At 47.9% G+C, this 23,613-nt stretch overlaps 1 protein-coding gene across 1 annotated transcript in view; it reads right to left on the bottom strand.

The window, feature by feature from the left end:
• B4GALNT2 (beta-1,4-N-acetyl-galactosaminyl transferase 2) overlaps window positions 1-23,613 on the bottom strand; it is a 60,647-nt gene that overhangs the window by 16,912 nt on the left and 20,122 nt on the right. Inside the window, exons 4-6 of the mRNA XM_015409212.1 lie at window positions 12,831-12,965; window positions 9,654-9,760; window positions 8,685-8,722 (exon numbers count right to left, since the gene is read on the bottom strand). Coding sequence (XP_015264698.1) covers window positions 8,685-8,722; window positions 9,654-9,760; window positions 12,831-12,965 — 280 coding nt within the window. The remainder of the gene's footprint in view (window positions 1-8,684; window positions 8,723-9,653; window positions 9,761-12,830; window positions 12,966-23,613) is intronic.

Below are 23,613 nucleotides of genomic sequence, written 5' to 3'. Positions count from 1 at the left end.
ACCCCCTTAGGGGTTGAATTTCTAAAAATCCCTTCTTAGTGAGCACCTACGTCATGGTAGGAGCACTCTCCCCGAATTTCGTGTTTCTGGGTACAGCAGTTTGGCCTGGGTGTTGATTTTATGGTGAGGGGACTTTCTTTTATAGATATAGATGTTGTTTTCTGTTGCCCCACAAGGTCGGACCAGAACCAACAGATTGAAATTAAATCAAAAGAGTTTTCAGCAAAACATCAGGAAGAACTTCCTGACTGTTGGAGTGGTTCCTCAGTGGAACAGTCTTCCTCGGGAAGTGGTGGACTCGCCTTCTTTGGAGGTTTTTAAGCAGAGCCTAGATGGCCATCTGACAGCAATGCTGATTCTGTGAATTTAAGAAGATCATGAGAGGGAAGGCAATGTTCGGCTCTCATGGCCCTTTCTTACATGCCCAGAGTAGGAATTTTCCTCCAGACCAGGCTGGCTCAAGGATTCTGAAGTTTTTTTGCCTTCCTCTGGGGTCGCTGGAAAGGGAAGTTAGCTGTGAATTTCCTGCACTATGTAGGGGGTTGGATTACATGACCCTGGAGGTCCCTTCCAGCCCCATGGTTCTATGTTTCATTTCATAAAAATCACCACTTTGCTACTTTCTCCCATTCCTTTGGGAGAAAGACAAGCATATATATTTTTTTAATGTATATACAAACCAGTCACATCCAGAGTGAACAGTATATTGAATTAATTGTCAGAGTTTGAACTGTGATCCCGAATAATTAGGGGTATGTCCAGAAAGCATATTTTTCAGGATATCAAAGTGTTTTATGCTCTACTCAGAAACCAGTGGGCGAACGTTTGAATCTTCCAAGACACTCCTTGGTGACCTAAGAGGACCAGTTCTCCTACACAGAAGCTTCAAAGAGAGATTACAACTAGGGATGGGCACGGACCGGACCACGGACCTCATTTCATTACGGACTGGGGGCTGGTTTGTGGTCTGTTTGCCCAGTCTGCATTCACATTTTTAATGGATTGCCCATGCACCACAATTTTTCAGGCGGTCCGTTTGGTCCGTAGGAGCAGTCCCTGGGCCAGACAACCTGGCACCAAGGCATTAATTGTCAAGGCAACCGGGGCAATGTTCTTCAACAGCCCTTCTGCAGCCCTGGAAATGCCAGTACTGGTCCTCCAAAGCCTGACAGGCAGCTCTGGCTGCCAATAAGAGAGTTCCCATTCTGGTCTATGGCAGCAGACTGCATATATAACCTCAGTTCACATGCAGCTGGTTTCACTTTGCAGCAGGCAGTGTTAGATACAGAGAATGGAGGGAAGAAGTTTTTAGAGGCAGAGAGTGAGAGACTAGGAAGGGTGTGAGCTGTGGGGTTGGGGCGTGTCTGTGTGGTAGGCTTACCAAGTGGCGCATCTTAGGGTTCCCTCTCAATTTGGCCTCGTGCTGGCTTAAGGAGCAAGCACTGAAAAATGGGCTGACGACAGGAGAGGCTCAAAAATGGTCCCCCAACCCCAAACCATTGTGTGGCTTCACCAGACTAAAGTCTAGAGCTCTAGAAAATGCTGCTAAGAAACTCCGCTCCCCCTACAGGTCTTGAAGGACATAGTAAGGAACTGAGGACCAAACGACATGTGATGTGAGTCTAGGGTTGCCAGTTCTGGATTGGGAAATAGGGCTGCCAAGCTGCGGCAGGGGATCCGCACGTCTTCACAGGATCCCTGCCGCGGGGGACAGCGATACACGTTACACCGCCGTCGCCAGGATGTGACGCAATGCGTCGCTCTGGCAGAGTCCCGTTGCCAGAGCGATGCGTTGCATCACATCCTGGCAACGGCGGTGCAACACGTATCGCCGTCCCCGCGGCAGGGATCCTGTGAAGACATGTGGATCCCCCGCTGCCACTTGGTAAGCCTACCACACAGACACGCCCCAACCCCACAGCTCACACCCTTCCTAGTCTCTCACTCTCTGCCTCTAAAAACTTCTTCCCTCCATTCTCTGTATCTAACACTGCCTGCTGCAAAGTGAAACCAGCTGCATGTGAACTGAGGTTATATATGCAGTCCCCCGCCGCCACTTGGTAAGCCTACTGTGTGGGCTCAGGGACCTGAGCCACCACCTGTCTTCCTGCCCACGTCAGGGCAGCAGGGCAAAGCTACTGGGGTTCCTCAGGGAGTGTCCCCACTCCACCTGGGTGGGATCTTTTTGGCAGCTGTCCCCGGCTGGGGCAGTGTTGGGCATGGTCTCAGGCAGGGCTCTTTTTGTAGCAGGAACTCCTTTGCATATGAGGCGACACACCCCTAATGTAACCAATCCTCCAAGAGCTTACAGTAGCCCCTGGAAGAAGAGCTCTGTTAGCTCTTGGAGGATTGGTTACATTAGGGGTGTGTCGCCTCATATGCAAAGGAGTTCCTGCTACAAAAGAGCCCTGGAGGGCTCTGAGCAACCACCTGTCCTCCTGCTCACACCAGGACGGGAGGGCAAAGCTAGTGGGGCTCCTCGCCTGAGGACCCACACACTCCTGCCCAATTGTCAACATACAGACTCAACACACAGTACACCTCTCTGTACAATGAGGAGGGTGAAGGGGGTGTGTGTCCAAGGGTGCTCTTCCCGAGGGGAAGAAACCCACCCCCTCTGTCCCTGTGGAACAAGCCTGTCCTGCCATGCCAACAGGGGTGCCAACAGGGGTATCAGAGGAGCACCTCCTTTCCCCTGATGTGCTTCTGGGGATGGAGTTGGAGGCAGAGGAGCTCTTAGCGCTGCCAAAAGAAGATCAGGTCCCAAAACTGTTTGAGGAGGATGAATCTCAGGGTGGTAGTTTTGGGGGGTGGGGGAACATCTAGCTCCTCCACATCCCAAGCTGCTCCTGCCTCTAGTCCACCCCTCCATCAGTCCTCCCAGCCCAGCACTGCACTGCGGTAGCCAATGCTCCCTCAAAGCTGTGGAGTCTTGCGAGCAAAAATTCTACTGTAGGAGCTACTGGCATTAAAACTGTGAGTGAGCAATTTGGCTGCTGCATAAATTAGTCTGCTCTGGAGCCATCCTTCCTGAGCTGAGACAAAAATGTGTGAGCTGAAGGCTAAAAAACTTTGAGCTAGCTCACACTAACTCAGCTTAGCGGGAACACTGGCGGTAGCTAAGCCTCCTGCCTGCTCCACGGTTGGGTCCCCATTTCCAGGTGGCACTCTGGCAGCATTTCCAAACCCTCCCCAGCAACCCCTGTGTGGCAGAGAGCCATGTCTTCCGTGCCCAGGTGCAAAGGGACTCATGCCCACACCACTCGTCCTCCTCCGCAGGCACCTGCAGAGGCACCACCTAAGTCTATTGCCTCCCGAGCAATGAGTGGCAGAGGTGGCACCTGCCAGGGGGAAGAAGAGGCCTGTTCAGCAGTGAGAAGAGGAGGCGGAGTCCATGGCAAGACAAAGGACTCACACCGAGGGTGATGTGGCTGGAAGTGGAACTCGTAGACTGGCCGGCCGGCTTTCAGGAGTTCATTCCCATGGGGGCACGGGTGCTTCCGAGCAAGAGGTGAGATGATGCCCTGGATGTGGACCCTTTGTCTGTCATGGAGCATGTGGACTTTTGCCAGCTGCTGGACTGTTTTGCCCCCTAGTATACCATCCCCTCATGGAGGACCCTCGGCCGGTGAGTCTTGCCCTCCGTGGACCACTGTGCGGTGCCAATGGTCGAGGCCAAGTTTCTAGAGTGCGAGGGCGGACTGTGCACTTCTCGGCAGACCTGTGGAGCAGCCATCAGCATGGCTACCTCTCCCTCGCAGCCCATTGGGAAGGACCAGGACCCTGAGAGGAGGGGACAGTCCTGCCACCGGGATACAAAGCGGTTCTGCTCCATGCCCAGGGGATAGATGAAGACCACACGGCAAAGAACATCGCCGATGCAGCCCTAATTAGCCTGAGGGAGTGGGTGGACGGGGTGACATTGTCCATGGCTACATGGTCACAGACGCCGATGCGAACCTGCTGGCGGTGGTGAGGCGTGCACACCTTGGGGGCATCGTCTGCATGGCACACACCCTGCACGTGGTGATGAGGGATGCTCTTGGGCTGGGCAGTGCCGTCAAGCCCACCTGGGATGAGGCCACACTGGTGAGGCATTAATTGCTGGAGACCTGCCGGCGCCTGGCTGCCCACTTTTCACGCAGCATCTGGTCTGCCTGCTGGCTGCTCGAGAGGCAGGCAGAGAGGGGAGAGCCCGAACACTGGCTAGTGCAGGACATGACCAATGTTCCCTCTAAGCTGGGGGGGTTTTGTGAGCAAAAATTCAACTTTGTGAGCTACTGGCATTAAAGTTGTGAGCGAGTGATTTCGCTACTGCATAAATCAGTTTGCTCTGGAGCCCTCCTTTCTGAGCTGAGACAAAAATGTGTGAGTCGGAGGCTAAAAAACTGAGCTAGCTCACACTAACTCAGCTTAGAGGGAACACTGGACATGACCACCTGCTGGAACTCCACCTACGTGATGACTGAGTGTCTGGTAGAGCAGAAGAGCGTGGTGCAGAATGTCATCTCGTCCTTGGGATCTTTGGATATTTTAGATCCTGGCCCCTAGTCCACTGGTGCCTTCCTGCTACTGTGAAGCAGAGTACCCGCGCTGCCCTCCTTGGGATACTCTGACTGACTGACCCCCTGTCCTCCAGCTCAAGCAAAGCAGAGGGTCTCAGGCGCATCAGATGCCAGGTTCCTCCAACAGGAGGACCCGCGCCCCCCTTCTTGGGATATTTTATGTTCTGGGCCACCGGTGCCCTCCTGCTACAACCACACAGGGGGTCTCGGACTCATCCAGTGCCAGGTCCCCTCCAACGAGGGGACCCACACCCCCTTCATAGGCAATTGAGGCAATTGCTCACCTCATCAGCGAGATGGTTGCCCTGGATGGAAAAGCATGGGGTCACAGCAGGTGCCGGCTTCCTCAGCTGAAAAGCCGCACCCTCCGTCCTTGGGGTAGTTTAGTTCCTGGCCCCTAATCCACCAGTGCCCTCGTGCCACAGCGAAGGAGAGGGTCTCAGACTCATCAGATGCCTGGTTCCTCCAAAGAGTGGGCCCACACACCCCACCTTGGGTTATGTTAGGTCATGGGCCACCAGTGCCCTCCTGCTACAGTGAAGCATAGTGTCTCTCAGCGGGTGCATGCATTATGCACCCCCCACATTGGGAGTTTCTAATATCCCCTCCTCACAAGGTGTCCAGTCTCCCTCATGCCCCAAGAGCCAGTTTGCCTCATACCCCAAGGAGCCTGAAACCCCAAGCAGCCAGTCCCCCCCAACTGAAGCAGCATGAAACATCTACCTTCTTCCCCAAACAAACTCTCCTGCTACTCACTCACCCACCCCTTTGGGGAGATGGATTCTGGTTGTGGCCGTCCGCCTTGTACCCCAAGCAGCCTGAAATGTCCACCTCATACCCCAAGTGACCTGAAATGTCCGCCTCGTACCTCAAGCAGCATCCACCCCATCATCAAATGTCCGCCTCCTACCCCAAGCGGCTTGTGAAACATCTACCTCACACCCCAGGCAGCATCCATCCCATCGTGAAACATCGCCTACCTCATACCCCAACGAGCTGTGCCACTCACACGCTCACCCTGTTGGGGTCAACCACCACCATAGAATCCACGTCCCCATTGTCTGTTGGGTAACCACCTCCTGCCCGGGCCCAAGGAGAAGGGTCGGCCACCCTCAGAATCCATGTCTCTAATGCAGCAATGGGCAGGTGATGGTCTCCCGGCCTTGGCCTGAGGTGGAGTGAGGTGGGTCATCTCCCAAAACCTCACCATCAAGGGTGGGGGCGGATGACTGACTGCCGGGCCCAAGGGGGATAGGTTGACCACCCCCTGGAACCAGAGGAGGATGAATGTTGGGGGTTTGCACCCCTCCAGACATCAGTGTGGGACACCTGGCACTCTGCCACACAGGGGTCCCTGGGGAGGGTGCAGAAGGCTGCAAACAGGGCCGCCGGACTGAAGAGAGTGGAAGGCAAAGCTGCTTTCTGGCGCTGGGCTGGGAGGGCCCACAGAGGGGTGTAATCAAGGCAGGAGCAGCACCATGGAGTTGGCATGTGGAAGGGGAGGATGCTTCCCTCCCGCCTTAAGAGAACATAAGAACATAAGAGATGCCAATGTTGGATCAGGCCAAAGGCCCATCCAGTCCACTGTATCACACAGTGGCCAGAAATACCAGTGCCATCAGGAGGTCCACCAGTGGGGCCAGGACACTAGAAGCCCTCCCACTGTTGGCCCCCCCAAGCACCAAGATGACAGAGCATCACTTGCCCCAGAGTCCCTATCTATACCTTGTGGCTAATAGCCACTGATGGACCTCTGCTCCATATGCTTATCTAATTCCTTCTGAATCACTGTGGTGGTCAGACAGTCTGCTCCCAAGAGTGTTGGCTGGTGTTTGGCCAGCCAGTGCACAGCTCTTTTGTCTCCTCTCTGGTCCAGGAGAGCCCCAGTCCAGGAACACAGTAGGGGAAGGAGGCTCCGCTGAGACCCGATGCCCTGCTACAGCCGGGCTCCAGTGGCCTGGCAGGATGGGTTTGGTGCCTGGGGGTGGAGACCTGTGGCACGCATGGTGTGTGTGGAGGATTCTTATTCAGAGGGCATGTAGAGGAGCATCAGGGGGAGGTCTGCTGCCAATCTGACGCCTCTGGCTTGCGTGAGGTCGGTTCTATGAACCTCCTGACGCTGCGCCTGTCATTTTCAAAAAAGATAAATTTGCTGGGGGCACCCGCTTTGGGGGACTGCTCATTGGCACCTCAAAGTCCCATCTGTACACCACTTGTGGGGCATGTGCAGGGGCATCCTGGGGAGGTCGGCTGCAAGTTTGATGCCCCTGGCTTGCAGGGGTACCATTCTGTACACTCCTGGACCTGCAACTGTGATATCCCCAGAGAGCACTTTCCTGGGGACACCTACTTTGCATGGCTTCTACTCGGCCTCCCCAAAGCCAATCTGCACACAATGTGGAGGGCAGGCAGACGGGCATCCCGAGGAGGTTCTCTGCAAGTTTGATGCCTCTAGCTTGCAGGGAGTCCATTTGACACACTCCTGAACCTGGGGCTGTGGTTTCCCCAAAAAGTGCTTTCCTGGGGGCACCTCCTGGGGGGGCATAACTCAGCCCCCCTAAATCCAATCCTCACCAAACATGGAGGGAAGGTAGAGGAGAGTAAGCTGGAGACTTGCTCCTAGTTTGGCATCTCTAATACATGGGGGGACATTTTACCACGTCCTGAAGTCACAAACCATGAACCAGTCCATTAAACAGAAAGGTCTGTGAAAATTCGTGCTCCGTGGTCCATGAATCCCACAAACCATGAACCTATATGAACTTCCATTTTTCTGGCCCATGCCCATCCCTAAATTATGACACAAGATCACTGAATTAGAATGCCCTTCCTCCCTTAATAGCTTCAGATGTTTCTTATCTCATTACAGATGCTAATTTTCTGTATTTCTCATCCCTATGCATATCTCCCAGCTTTAGTTAGGGTTGCCAGCTCTGGGTTGGGAAATACCTGGAGATTTGGGGGATGGAGCCTGGAGAGGGCGGGGTTTGGGGAGGGGAGGGACCTCAGCAGGGTACAGTGCCATAGAATCCACCCTCCAAAGCAGCCCCGTAGTTAGGGAATTCTTTGGGAGGGGGCCTCGGGGGGGCACCAGCTAATTAAATGAAAGTACAGTGCAGGTGGTGTTGGAGCACTTTGGGGGCAGCCCAGGAGGGAGGGGCCCCAGAAGAAACACAAGGGGGCCATGCCCTGTGGGCCCCGTGTTAGCTACGGGCTAGCTCCAAAGCAGCCATTTTCTCCAGGGGAACTCTTCTGTAGTCTAGAGATCAATTGTAGCACCAGGAGATCTCCAGGCAACCTATTTGTCAAGCTGATTACATTTTGCATCCCGACTCCAATTCATCCTTCTCAGGAGCACCCCTCCCACCTTGTGACCTGGATATAAGGGCTGATGGATCTTCATTCTCAGTTGCATCCAATGAAGTGAGCTTTGACTCATGAAAGCTTATACTCTTCTGGAATGGCTGACCACTGTATTTTCTGGGACCAGGTCTTTTTTAAGACCAGATTTCTGGAGGTCAGGTCACCCTGCTTGGACAAAGTGCGATTCAGGTGCTCCAGGATTATTGCCCCTTTAAAATCTCATCTCTTCATTCTCCTCTCAACTTAACCACTTCCTGTCCTTTCAAGTGGCTGGCAGGATCTCTAGAGGCAGTCAGAAATCATTCGTAGATAATTAGGCATAACTACCATTTTGTATTTTGCCATCAACCAAAGACACTGTGGTTATTGTGGTTGTGGTTATTTCGTAATGCAACTACTTGGGCCGTCCACTCCAAATAACTATGAGCAGTGACTTCAGCTTCCTACAAGTAAAAATCAGAATTTTTAATTTCTCCTACTCCCTGGGAAAAAGAGCTTCTCACTAACAATTGATTCATGAGGGCCCCAAGAGAAAGAAGTAAATAACTATACTGCAGACAAAAGAACAAATATACAACAGCCGCAGCAGCAGCAACAAAAAGAACAGGCCAGCAGGCAGAGAAAAAGAAGTAATTAAGTAGGCTGAACACAAACAAGAAAGGACAAAGGCAGAAAGAAATGGAACTTCTGCTGAAGGAGATGTTCTTCTGCATAGACATTTACAAGGTACTTCCAAGTTTTTATGAAATGCATTACCTGGACCTTTTCTGTACTTTTGCCATGGAAACCAAGCCCTTTAGGAACAAAACCAAAACACAAACAAACCACATGGAGCGGTAAGTAAATACAAGACATGAGACAGGAATTAATATTTGAGTCAAAAAAGAAAAATCCCTTCAATCAAACCTCTTTCTCTCAAGGGTAGGGACCTCCCCTTTGCTCTTTCGTTACTGTAGAGGAATTTCAGACAGGCGATATATTCCGGAAGAGGAACGGTTCCCAGAATATATTTGTCATTTCATACACAATCGCTTCCGTCCCGTTTAGGAAACGGGGCTGAAGCGTTTTACCTGTCAACCGCTTCCAAGTACTCCTCAGTTTCCTCTCCCGGTTCCGGTGTGCTTTTTCCTTTTTTTTTTTGAATGTTCGTTTTATATCGCTATAACGCTATAATGGAATAGCATTATATCAATCCCATTGGAATGCACGGAGTGTTTTGTGATACTACTATAGCGCTATAGCGCTCTAAAGCGAATGTTAAAAGAAAAGCCGGAGATCGCCCGCACGGGCGAAAAACGGCAGGGGAAAAGCGGGAAAAAGCGGTGCAGTCTGAAATGGCAAACCACTTCAGATCCAGCTCTTTACTGGAAGGGGAAAGCCATGTGTGAAATGGCAGCCCTATACCGGTTCACTTCAAAACGGATCATTACCGGCTTGAAACCGGGTGAAACTGGGTAATGTGAAATTCCCCTAAGTCTCTTAGTAGAAACAATCCTCAAGGTTTGGGAGAGACAGATAACTCTGTTATGCTATTCAGCCAATTGTAGAGAGTCCTGTCCTGCCCAACTCTCTAACCAGTAAACCACACTGGCTCTCACATGACTGCCAAGACCACGGCCCACTTAAGCTAGAACAATTCATACACGAAGAACGTCTACCTTGCAGGCCAGACAAAGGAATTATCTTAAAACACAATTTCCACCCTCTGTTTGGTGCTCAGCATACCTGGGATTACAATGGTGTGCCAGGGCATCACTTCAGCCCCGTAAATGGGGTAGCTTAAAGGTGTGTTTGGCACAGCAATAATGGCATCTTTTGTCCTGGAGGGATATCTACAATAAAGCAGAGAGACAGAAGTGGCAAACAGACCAGGAGGCTTTTCGGAAGCTAGCACACATATACCATACCTGCAAAAGCATGACTGCGTTTAGAGGGCCAGAAGGCCCACATTTATGACCCCTTTTTTTAAAAAAACTGGACACTGCCCCATGGGATTGAAAAATCAGATACTCTGCCACTAAAGTCGCCAACCCTGGGTTGAGAGATGCCTGGAGATTTGAGGGGGTGGAGCTTGGGGAGGGTGGGGTTTGGGGAGGGGAGGGACCTCAGAAGGGCACAGTGCCATAGAGTCCACCCTCCAAAGCAGCCACTTTCTCCAGGGGAACTGATCTTGGTTGTCTGGAGATAATAGCAACCCTATCCACCTCTGAGCCACAACCCCTTCCCTACAGCTCCACCAGAGGTGGAGATGGCAGAATAACCATGTGATCCAAACATCTGTCAGCTCCGTGTCACTGCAGTCTGATTAGTTATATTAAATGCATTTTTAAAGGGTGCTGATCAGGGTTTTTTTGTTGTTGTTCAGTCACACAGTCGAGTCCAACTCTTTGCGACCCCATGGACCAGATCACGCCAGGCCTTCCGGTCTTCCGCCGTCCTCTGAAGTTTGCTCAACTTCATGTTTGTTGCATCAATGACACTGTCTAACCATCTGATCAGTTTGCTATTTAGCTAATATCGGAATTAGCTATTTAGCTAATATCTCTATTAGATGTTATATTTGGCTGTGCTCCGCTAAGATACCCCTACAATTGCATCTGTTGGCTTCCCTTTGCAAAAAGTACCCTTTGCCCCCTCCCTCTTTCTCTCTGTGCCCAGAGTATATGCTCCCACTGTGCTACAATGATTGTGGCAATTGCCACCAGCTTCTTGGCTGCCACAGATCTATGAAACTATTCCTCTGGCATGTATGACTATGCCACTGACGACAGGAGGAAGGACAAGTGCTTCTCAATCGTTGCCCCCCCCTTTTCTGTGTTAGTGAAACAAACTTCTTTGTATTGCAAATGACGTGGTTGTCAATTTAACAAAGCATGAAATCTTGGGGGCAAAAGAATAAGTTAAACGAGTCAGGTGGATGATAGTTTCTTTAACTTCCGAAGAACGCCTGAGAGGCTGAGAGAAGGAAGAAGAGAAGCACCCTGGTTCGGATCTGAAAGTTTATGCTAGAATAAAAATGTGTTGGTTTTTGAAGAAGAAAAGGTGGATTTCTGATGTTATGTTTATTTTGGCTTTTTAAAACAAAAAACAAAAAACCTTCTGCAAACACAGCCAGGCTTAAATACTTGTATTTACTGTTTTAAATGTCTCTCAAGAAGAGCATAGCTCAAAATATGAGTATGTTTTGGGATTTTAAAAAATTTAGTGGGTCACTTTCCTGTCCTGCACTCGCTCTCCTTGGTCCGCTCTCCTTCCACCCCCATTTCCATGTTTCATTGTTGAGCGTGGCTGCCTTTAGCAGACAAACTATTTCAAATGGCTGCCTCGTGAAATTTATGTGCAGCCATGTAAGATACATCCAGGTGGGTTGGTATGAAGCAGCAGTACAAAGTTTGGGTCCAGTGGCACCTTTAAGATCATACAAGTAAGTAATGCAAGTTTTACAGCGGAGCCAATGCAGCCCCATGGGGTTGCTTGTAGATAGGATTGCTAGGTACTCACCACACACCAGCTGGGGGTGGGACGGAGCCTTCCAGGAGTGGGGCAGGGCTCTGCCGCACTTCACCAATGCAATGATGTCATGCAGAGGTGACATCACATTGAGGATGTCGTGAAGCGACCGTCTGGTTTGAGGGTAAAGCTCTATGGTAAAATTGCCCTCAAACCATAGAGTTTTGCCCTCAAACCAGACCATCGCCACGTGATGTCCCTGAAGCAATGACGTCACTTCTGCGTGACGTCATTGTGTCAGCGACATGGCTGTTTGGGGTTGGGTTTCCCCCCACCAGCCAGTTGGCTGACAGCTGGCAGAAGCCCCCAAAATTAAGGGATTCCCCATCCGGACCTGGGGAACAGCAACCCTGTTTGTGGATGAAAAAACAAAGGGGGGGGGGCTACAGCTGTATCCCCCTGCATGCTGTGGTTGCAAACAGGAAAAGAGTCCGTGTCCATCTAGGAGTCACAAAACTCCCATTGCAAGTGTGATACAACATCCTCACATTGTTCCCCAGCAAACATGAGGATGTTATAATGCATAGATGGATGCTCCCCCGCCCTTTTTTTCTTTAGGTTTGTTAATGCTGTAAGGGTGCCGGACAACACAGATTCCAGGGGATCCCAGGGTCCCACCTGGAGACTGGCATCCCTTGTCTGGATCTAAGCACTTCTCTATAGTTAGAGAACTATTTATAGTTCACCTATGTAGGATGTTGGGATGGCCACTGAATATTTTTCTTTAACACACAGGACCACAGAGGCTACACAAGCTACAACAGCTAAGAATGAAATCTTGCATAACGTCCAGGGTCGCCAACCTCCAGGTAGGACATGGAGCTCTCCTGGAATGACAGCAGGTCTCCAGACTACAGAGATTAGTTTCCCCGGCAGCTTTGGAGGGTAGACTTGATGCCGAACATCCTCCCCTCCCCAAACTCCAGGTTTCATCCCCAAATCTCCAGGAACCCCACAACCCAAAGTTAGCAACCCTAGATGTATTGGGCCCTCTGCCTCTGATTACCAGATACTTGGGGGGGGGGGTTCCACAAGCTACACCCCAGCTGGAGTGATTTCAGACAGGAACACACATGCCGGTTTATGCTGAATCAGACCATTAGTTTATCAAGGTCCGTACTGATCAAAAGCCATGCTCCAGGCTCTCAGATGAAGTCTATTGCATCATCTACCACCTGACCTTTTTAACTGGAGATGCCTGGGATTGAATCTGAGGCCTTCTGCATGCAAAACAGAGGCTCTTCCACTGAGCCATATCCTCTCCCCACAGAACACCAGCTTCTTGGAGACAATATGCTTGGTGAAGTCCAGCAAGGCAGTTCTTAGGCACCCAGTTCCATAGGATTGTCCTAGAAAATGTGGCCTCTGTTCTCCAAGGATAGTTAAGCTTACCTTCTCTGATACTCTTCAAATTCCTTCTCTCGTCGTTCCTTGACGGAGGCAATTTGATCCTTAGCAATATAGTCCTCCATCTGATAGACTGTCATCTTGGTTTGGGCGCATTCACAGCTTTTCTTTGGTCCAAGCCTAATGCGGGGGGGGGGGGAGACCCCAGGAAAGGATTATTAACAGACAGATATATTTGCATTCCAGTATGCAGCTGTGTGATATGTGAGATCTCGTCTTTAGATTTTATTTTGTAAATTATTCTGACTATTCCCATTTAAAAGCAAACAAAATGCAACTCACAGCTTTCCCCAGAATTGTGTCTCTGTCAAAAGTGTTGCAAAGAGTTTTCTGTTCCGTGCTTCCATTCTGATGCAGTGCAGTCTGGGGAAGAGGAGGTTGAGGGGGGACATGATTGCTCTCTTGAAGTATTTGAAGGGCTGCCACTTAGAGGAGGGCAGGGAGCTGTTCCTGTTGGCAGCAGAGGACTGGACTCACAATAATGGGTTTAAATTAAGGGTGGGAAGGTAGCAGCTGAATGTTACGGAAAACTTTTTTACAGTAAGAGTTGTTCAATAGTGGAATCAGCTGCCTAGGGAGGTGGTGAGCTCCCCCTCACTGGCAATCTTTAAGCAGTAGCTAGATAAACTCCTGTCAGAGATGCTCTAGGCTGATCCTACATTGAGCAGGGGGTTGGAAGAGATGGCCTGTATGGCCCCTTCCAACTCTGTGACTCTATGATTCAATCCCTGTTGAAATTCTAATGAAGGCCATGGCTTAGGAAGGGAAAGAAGAATACTGCAAATAAATAACTGGCTACGTAGATGGTGTCATCTTGGTTCTTTGGACCATGGCTTACACTTTCAAGATGAAGTTCTTCAATTGGGAGATGGTTTGCACCTCACAAGGGTAGGAAAAATGTATTTGGTAAGAGCCTTGCAAACCTAACAAGGAGGGTTTTAAACTAAGTCCTATGGGAGAGTGAGACAAAAATTCAAAGTCTAGTATGATGCCAATAACTGGAAAGAATGCTAAAGACGTGTGGGGAGTGGCACATGTGGTAGGAAACATTAACTCAGGGCTCAAAAACCAGAGTATGGGAAACAAGCAGGAGAAACTTGAAGTCCTTATACAGGAAAGGGACTATGACCTAATAGAGATTAGTGATACTAGGTGGGATTACATTCAAAATTGGAATATTAGAATAGAGGGGTACAACTTGTTGAGAAGGGATAGACAAATAGACAAGATATTGTTACATACTGATGAGAAATTGATTAACAACTATATGTAATAATGTTAGAAAACAAAAACACAAGATGAAATAGTTAAAAACTGTATGGTCCAATGGGCACAAAATTTGGGTCATAATATTGATTTAGACCAATGGTTACAGGTATGGAAAACAAATGTAAAGATTACTGAAGGAATTTCATTTAAAGAAAATATCTATAAAATGTTTTATAGATGGTATATCACTCCATACAAATTAGCAAAGTTTTACCCTGAGCTGTAAGTGTCAAAAAAATATTGGTTCTTTTTTTCATATATGGTGGATGTGCAGTAGAGTTAAAAAATATTGATCTTGTATCCATGAATTGTTACAAAAAATGCTAAAATGTAATATACCTTATGTGCCAGAGTTGTTTTTTTGAACATTCTTATCTTATTATACATGAAGACTCTTATCTTATTATACATGTAGTGACAGCTGCAAGAATATTATATGCCAAATACTGGAGGAAAAATGAGGTACCTTCAAAAGAAGAAATTATGAATAAAATACTTGAAATGGCAGAGATGGACAAACTAACATTAATTTTGGAAGGACAAAACAAAGAAAACTTTGAGAATATATGGTTAAGATTCTACAAATAGATGGAAGAAACCAACAAATAAATTATGTGGACGTACAACCAAAATACAAGGGAATATATAACTCCTTTTTTTAGTTATAAGCAATGATATATTTTAAAATGCAAGGTGGGGAAAAATTAAAAAATACAATTGGGTAATTATGAGGTCATTTAACAGACAAATTAATGTTGTAAATGGAACCCCCTCTTTGTTGCATGTATGTTTTGTTTGTCTATTTTGAGTTTGTCTTATATGGAAAATTTTAAAAAAACTTTTTTTAAAAAAGAGAATGGATAGACAAATAAGGATGGAGGAGGCGTAGCATTATATGTAAAGGAGGTATATACTTGTGAGGAAGTACCTGAATCTGAGCATGGAAATTCAGTTGAGAGTCTCTGGGTAAAAAGAAAAAGAGTAAGAAATAATAGTGATATTATGGTGGGGGTCTGCTATAGACCACAAAGCCAGGCAGAGGACTTGGATGAGACACTCCTAGAATGGATTACAAAGTTATCAAAGATATGGGACACAGTGGTCATGGGAAATTTCAATTACCAAGATATCTGTTGGAAGTCCAACTCTGCTAAAAATGAAAGGTCAAATAAATTTCTGACTTGTCTTGCTGACAACATCATTTTCCAGAAAGTGGAGAGCGAAACCAGGGGATCTGCCATCTTGGACTTGATGTGATCATGTAATTTTGGAATTTACAGTCTTGGGGAAGGGAAAAGCTGTACGTAGTCAGACTTATAGGTTGGACTATAGGAAAGCAAATTTTAACGAACTTAAAGTTATACTGGGTAGAATCCCATGGTCAGAACACTAAAGGAGAAGGGAGTTCAGGAGGGTTGGGAATTTTTTTAAAGGAAAACATTGAGTGCACAATCACAACCAATTCCTATGAGAAGGAAAAATGGGAGGAGCCTAAAGAAGCCAAGGTAGCTGTCTAAGATTTGAGAAATAAAAAAGACTCACTTAGGAAATGGAAGAAGGGCCTTATAACCAAGGATGAATATAAACAAATAACCAGTGCTTGTAAGGAGAGTGTTAGAAAAGCTAAAACCCATTATGAGCTTAAGCTAGCAAAAGAGGCTAAAAACAACAAAAAGGGTTCTTTTGTTATGTTCAAAGTAAGAAAAAGAGCAAGGATATGGTAGGCCCGTTGTGGGGACAGGAAAGTGAAATTGTAACAGATGATGAAGAGAGGGCAGAACTGTTCAATTCCTACTTTCCCTCAGTCTTCTCTTGCCTGGGAAATGGTGCTCAACATGGCAGAAACAGAACACATGTTGAGGGAAGGGAGCTGCAGCCTAGGATTAGCATAGGGGTAGTACATAAGCATCTGGTTTCTTTAAATGAAACTAAGTCCTAAGGACCAGATGAACTGCATCCAAGAATACTAAAAAAAAAACAACCCCTCATGGATGTAATTTCTGAGCCTATGTCCATTATTTTTGAGAATTCTTGGAGAACAGGTGAGGTGCCAGAAGATTGGAGGTGGGCAAATGTCCCCGTCATCAAGAAGGGGAAAAAGGAGGTAACTAACAACCCATCAGCTTGATGTCTATACCTGAAAAAGTTTTAGAACAAATAGTCAGTCAGTCCTTGAGCATTTAGAAAGGATGGCTGCGATTACTAAGAGCCTGCAAGGGTTTCTCAAGAACAAGTCATGTCGGACTACCCTTATCTCTTTTTTCAACAAAGTTACTACCTTGCTGGATCAGGGGAATGCTGTAGACATAGTTTATTTTGATTTCAGTAAGGCTTTTGATAAGGTTCCACATAATATTCTTGTTGACTAGTTGGTAAAATGTGGTTTGGATCCTATTACTGTTTGGTGGATCTGCAACTGGTTGACAGATCACACCCAAAGAGTGCTTCTTAATGGCTCCTCGTCCTCTTGGAGAGGAGTGACAAGTGGAGTGCCTCAGGGATCTGTCCTGGGACCTTGAGCTAGAAAAAAACATATCATGGCTGACTTGTGCAATGTGTGTCTGCAGAGAAGACATCAATGAACAACAGTTACAGGTAAGTGCAACTCTTTTTTCTACCACAAATAGGATTCTACTACAGTGACAGGATGATCTTGACAGGTTGGAATACTGGGCTAAAACAAATAAAATGAATTTCAATGGGGATAAATGTAAAGTTCTACATTTAGGTAGGAAAAATCAAATGCATAATTATTGGATGGGGGAGACTTGTCTTGGCAGTAGTATGTGTCTTAGTAGGAGTCTTAGTAGACCATACATTGAACATGAGTCAGCAGTGTGATGTTGTAGCTAAAAAGGCAAATGTGATTTTGGGCTGTATCAACAGAAGTATAGTGTCCAGATCACACAAAGTGATGGTATCACTTTACTCTGCTCTGGTTAGACCTTACTTAGAGTATACTGTTCAGTTTTGGGCACCACAATTTAAGAAGGATATAGACAAACTGGAACATGTCCAGAGGAGGGCAATGAAAATGGAAAGGGGTCTGGAGACCAAGTCCTATGAGGAAAGGTTGAAGGAGCTTGATATGTATAGCCTGGAGAGGAGGCAACTGAGAGGTGATATGATAACCATCTTCAAGTACTTGAAGGGCTGTCACATAGAGGATGGTACGGAGTTTATTCTCTGTTGCCCCAGAAAGTCGGACCAGAACCAATGGGTTGAAATTAAATCAAAAGAGTTTTCGGCTAAACGTTAGGAAGAACTTCCTGACAGAACAGTTCCTCAGTGGAACAGGCTTCCTCAGGAGGTGGTGGGCTCTCCTTTGGAGGTTTTTAAGCAGAGGCCTAGATCGCCATCTGACAGCAATGCTGATTTTGTGAATTTAGGCAGATCATGAGAGGGAAGGCAGGAAAGGCTGCATCATTGCTTAGTTCTTGTGGCCCTTTCTTACAAGCCCAGGGAAATGCTGGTTGCCTCTTTGGGGTCGGGAAGCAATTTTCTCTAGGCCAGGAAATCCACAGCTACCACACCCACAGTGACCCTTGCTCCATGCCCAGAAGATGGCAAAAAACCTCCAGGATCCCTGGCCAAATTGGCTCTTTAAAAAAGTGAACGTCCAGTTCAGCCTTTATTGTATGCCTAGTTCGGCCTTTATCCTGCAGGGGAGACCTGTTTTTAGGGTAGCTTTTGAACAGAGTGCAAATGAAACATTTCTTCTCCAAAGCCGTCCATTTGACACAGGTTACCTGTGAGGGAGAAGTGTCATTTCACCACATACAAAAAGCCAAAATGAGATCGGGAGACTGTTTCCTGAGGAAATGTCAACTGATGATGCTCTGTTACTTAGCCATCGGCTTAAGCCTTTTGAAATGTCGTCTAGCTTGTGCAAGGTGTTGAGGCTCAACAAGAAAAGAAAAGAAATTTTGAAACTTAGGCCCCAGTCACATGAGAGGTTTTGGGCCGGGAGAGGGATGGATCGGGGGCGCAGCAAACAGATGCGATCCCACAGCAACATCTGGGAAGTGTGGTGCGCCTGTTGCCGATCTGTCCCTTCCACCCAAAACCCCGCATCAAAACTACACCACCTACCTAGGTGGTTCTTCCTAAAACGGTGCATCAAGGCCGGCCGTGGGATTGCCGGCGCGTCCTTCCGCTGGCGCATCCCCGGCCCCTGGCCGAACTGCACATGCTCAGACATGCGCAGTTTGGCAGCCTCCCCCTCCCGACCGTTGCTCCCCGGCATCTGATTGTGCCGGGGAGCAATGGCGCTGTGGCTCAGGGGATCCGTGGGATCCCGCCGCGGCATCTCTAATTCGGTGTGGCTTTTAAAAGCCGCGCTTTGCCCGCTTTTTTTCCTGCCGTGTGGCAGGGACCGTAATCTCCATTGCCCTCCTTAAGAAAAAGAAAATGGTCCTGTGCTTGTGTTGTAACCAAGCTGTGATAATTGGACTATCCCTTCTCTTGTCTATTGCTCTGGCCTCACCCGCTCTACACTCTGTTTGCAGAAGTAACAAGACACATTCTGTTCAAAGTTAACTATTACACAGTCCAGCCTAGTCCTCCATTTTTTTTTAAATTATTCCAGAGGGGTAGCTGTTGGTCTGTTGCAGCAAAATAAAACCGAAGTCCAGCTGCACCCTAAAGACTGACAAGATTTATTCCAACATGAACTTCTGTGACTCAGAGCTCACTTCTGAGCCCTTTCAGCAGATAAAATGTACTCTGTAATGTGTGAAGAAGCAATTTATGGTTAATTTCTGTTAATTTCTAGAGATCCTGGAGAGGAAACCCAGCCTTGAAAATGTGAATTTGAACAGCACACACAGCAAAAATTGGGAAAGTGATTGATCAAGGGTAGGTTTCAAAACAGGAACTAGTATTTATGTACAGGCGAACAATACTAATTTGTAGAGAAGGGCAGACTCACACTGCAACACTATGCAGTTACCCCAGAAGAGAAGAAGAGAAGAGAAGAGATTGGATTTATACCCCACCCTTCACTTGGAGTCTCAGAGCGGCTTACAAACTCCTTTCCCTTCCCCTCCCCACAACAGACACCCTGTGAGGTGGGTGGGGTTGAGAGAACTCTGACACAAACTGCTGTTTTTCAAGGACAGCTGTGCCAGAGCTTGTGACTGACCCAAGGTCACATCAGCAGGTGCAAGTGGAGGAGTGGGGAATCAAACCCAGTTCTCCCAGATTAGAGTCCGCACACTTAACCACTACACCAAACCCCAGTCTAAGTCCTGTTCAAAAAGGAGGAAAGGAGAATGATGGAAGCCAGTCTGGATCCCTGTTGGGGTACAAATTAAGTATATAAATGTATTTCTATGGGCTTGAACTGGAGTCGTTTTATGTAGGATTATACTTTAGAAGTGGAGCTCATGAGTTTGTGCAGAGAAAAAAGCCACAGCATCTTCCCTTTTAATTAATGCATCTTTGTATGAAAAATATTAATCCCTCCCTGCAAACGGGATCAGGGAGGTGGACAACATTTTAAATAAGTACACCCCAATGAATTAAAATTAAAAACAATTAGAATTAAAACAATTAAAAGTCTGAAGTACATAAAAGGTAACAGTAATTGGCAAAGTATGCCTATTGCACCTATTCTGCAGTCATTTAAGTGGTTACTGATTAATTTCCAGGTTCAATTCACAGTATCGGTTATCAACTTATCACCTGCAACACTCTTTGTGGCCTTGATCTCTGTACCCGCAAGACTGCCTCTCTTTGCTAATCAAAACAAAGCCTTCTGAAGGTGCTACCCTGCTAATGGGTAAAATCAGCAGCCTGCCTGTACCTGTGTGTCTCTAGACTGTTCACACGTTACAGGAAGCCCCTGAACATCATGCATGCACACAACTACATTCTGTTTGTAGGAAGGAGCCAACATGCATTGACTTTACAAATGAAACTGGGGACCAGTACTTGTATTAATGTGGGGTTTCAATCACATGTGTGGGAAGTAACATGAGATTTAGCCAGCACATGTGTAAGAGAAAGATCAAGTATACACTGTAAACGGCTTGTATGTGCGTTTGCTGTAACCTGTTGTCAGGAGGGCGATGCCAACCCCCTCCCAACTATACAGGAACTATATGTCAGCACTCACCAGCAGGGGGAACCCAGCCCTAGACCCTTCCCCGGAGGTCCCGGAATACTGGCCCTACATCCACAGAGGGGTGAATCCCCCAAGAAACAGGGGGGTGAGGACACAGGGCAGATTGGGCGGGACGTCAGGGACATGACCACTGGAGGCAGCGTTGGGACGTGGGGGAACGGGAACAACAACCCCTGGAGCCTAGGCTGGTGGCTCAGTTGCTTTAAGACGTGGGTAGTGGGTGGAACAGGTGTTGATGCTGAACAAATAAAAGATAGAGACAGGTGAAGCCAGGGAGGAGGATGTGTAGGTTCGAGAACTGACAGAGAGGAGGAAGCAGGATCCACTCGGACTCGTCTACCGAACCTCCACGGTTGTGGAAGAGTGCATTTAACTCGACCAACAACAATTCTGAGGCAAACCTGACCGGCCGTTGTTCAGCTAAACAACCTGGATCCTATCCACAGCCGACTCGACCCATCCCTCCAGCCCGAGCGTGACAAAGTGGTGGCCCGTACGGGGATAAAGGTGATTCGTCCGCAATTACCGAAACCCCCTGGTTGGGAGAAACGATTTATTGGTACCAGGAAAATGGAAGCATCCGGAGGGGCGGGAGAGTCTGCCAGGACGCCGGCGTTTGACTTAGGTCAGTTTTCTCAACGGTTAACTGAACGACAAGAACAACTCATGCATACCTGGACGAGTTGGAGGAAAGTGAGGCGGAGGATGAAGACAGTAGTGACTCCCAAACTCCACCCGAAAATGAGGAGGTGAGTCAGTAGGTTAAAGACTCTCACTTTCAAAAAGCCCAAGAGGATGACCCATCTTTGGAGGGTTCGAGACACCGTACGGCTATTAGTGAGGGACGGGTGATAGAACCCCGTGCGGCTAGTCGGGTGCCACATCTCATAAGAGAAGGAGGTATTTGGTTTAGAGTAGCTAAAAGTAGCACTCCCGAAGGAGTTATTTGACAACTGTTATTACCCGCGCCCTATAGGTCGGAGGTATTAGAGAAAGCTCATGACCACGTTTGGACGGGGCACCAAGGGCCGCAGAAGACTCTCACTAGAGTCTTGCAACACTTTTTCTGGCCCGGGGTTTACCAGGAAGTACAACAATATTGCAGAGTGTATCCCCAATGTCAGAAACATAATAATCAAAAACCTCTGAAGGCACCTTTACATCCTTTATCAGTAGTAAAGGAAACTTCCCCACCTTCCCCAACTGGATGCTGCTTTGATGGATGTTCAACAACAACAATTAAAGCAGGTAATTGTAGAAGTGCCCGGAGTTTTCTCCAAATTGCCAGGGTGTACCGCATGTGTTGAACATGCGATAATCACAGAACCCCAAAAGGTAGCTCAGTCCGTGTGGAGGCCAATACCTCGAGCCCGATGGGAAGAAGTGAAGCGAGAAACAGCAGACATGTTACACCTGGGCATCATAGAACCATCTAGAAGTGAATGGCATAGTCCGGTGGTATTAGTTCCTAAGCCAGATGGCACTACTCATTTTTGTATCGATTACAGAGAAGTTAACAAGGTCTTGAAGTTCCATGCATATCCTATGCCTCAAGCTGATCATTTGTTAGATTTACTGGGAAACGCTATGTACGTGTCTGCCTTAGATTTAACTAAAGGCTATTGGCAGATTCCCGTCCGAAAAGAGGACCAAGAAAAGACCGCCTTTGCAACCCCTGAAGGGCTATTTCACTTTAAACGGATGCCATTCGGATTACATGGGGCTGCCGCCACCTTTCAACATTTAGTTGATAAAGTGCTGGGTCAGTGTCAGGCTTATGCAGCGGCTTATATTGATGACATTATTGTGTTTAGCCCTTCTTGGGAGTTTCATCTGACCCATCTGTAAACAGTCTTACAGGCTATTTGCAGCGCTGGTCTCACAGCTAACCCGTCTAAAAGTCACTTAGGGTTCTGAGAAGTATTTGGGGTTTATAGTGGGACACGGAATGCTATGCCCTGTCCCTACAAAAGTAGTACAGATTCAACAATTTCCTCAGCCAAAATCTAAGAAACAACTTCAATGGTTCTTAGGTTTAGTAGGCTACTATAGTCGTTTCATCCCACAGTATGCAAGTCGAGCCTTGCCCTTATCAGATTTGTTACGAAAACAGAAGCCAAATCAGCTCCTATGGGATACTAAAACCAAACAAGGGTTCGCAGATCTTAAGCAGGGACTGTCCCGAGCAACTGCCTTGTATAACCCTGATTTTTCTCATACATTCCTAGTACAAACCGATGCCTCCAATACCGGAGTGGGGGCAGTGTTAGCTCAAGAACGTGACGGAGTAGAGTATCCCATTCTTTTCCTTAGTAGGAAACTCACTACTCCTGAGCAGAAATATTCCACAATTGAAAAAGAGGCCCTTGCCATTAAATGGGCAGTTGATTCTCTTCATTATTATTTGTGTAATACACCATTTGTGTTAAAAACCGATCATGCTCCATTACAATGGATGCAACGGGCCAAAGACTCCAATGCCCGGGTATTGAGGTGGTATCTTTCTCTCCTACCCTACAGGTTTTCTATCCAACATCGTTCAGGCAAACTCCACTTCAGCGCCGACTGCCTTTCTCGCCTCTACGAAGACAGCCCCTCCAACTCATCTCTAAGCGGGGTGTGTGTGTCAGGAGGGCAATGCCAACCCATTCCCAACTATACAGGAACCCTCCCTGTCAGCACTCGCCAGCAGGGGGGACCCAGCCCTAGACCCTTCCCCAGAGGTCCCGGAATACTGGTCCTACGTCCACAGAGTGGTGAATCCCCCAAGAAGGGGGGGCGAGGACGCGGGGCAGATTGAGCGGGATGTCAGGGACACGACCACTGGAGGCAGGGTTGGGACGTGGGGGAACGGGAACAACAACCCCTGGAGCCTAGGCTGGTGGCTCAGTTGCTTTAAGACTTGGGTAGTGGGTGGAACAGGTGTTGATGCTGAACAAATAAAAGATAGAGACAGGTGAAGCTAGGGAGGAGGATATGTAGGTTCGAGAACCGACAGAGAGGAGGGAGCAGGATCCACTCGGACTCGTCTATCGAACCTCCACGGTTGTGGAAGAGTGCATTTAACTCGACCAACAACAATTCTGAGGCAAACCTGACCGACCGTTGTTCAGCTAAACAACCTGGATCCTATCCACAGCCGACTCGACCCATCCCTCCAGCCCGAGTGTGACACTTGTGATGGGGCTTCTCTTATGGCTCCCACCCAGTGGAATGGCCTACTTGACAATGTTTGGAAAGGTTCCCACGTGGCTATCACTCTGCAGAAAATGGAACTGCTCAGGATGGCATTCTTAAAAAGTCATTAAGATTGTAGTTAATATCTGTTATATTTATGATAGTAACAAAAAGGAGGGGAAGGGGGAAGGAAAA

This window comes from Gekko japonicus, unplaced genomic scaffold, assembly GCF_001447785.1.
Source record: "Gekko japonicus isolate JY-2015 unplaced genomic scaffold, Gekko_japonicus_V1.1 scaffold240, whole genome shotgun sequence".
NCBI classification, from domain to species: domain Eukaryota; kingdom Metazoa; phylum Chordata; class Lepidosauria; order Squamata; family Gekkonidae; genus Gekko; species Gekko japonicus.
This window is presented reverse-complemented; position numbering and strand designations above follow the sequence as displayed.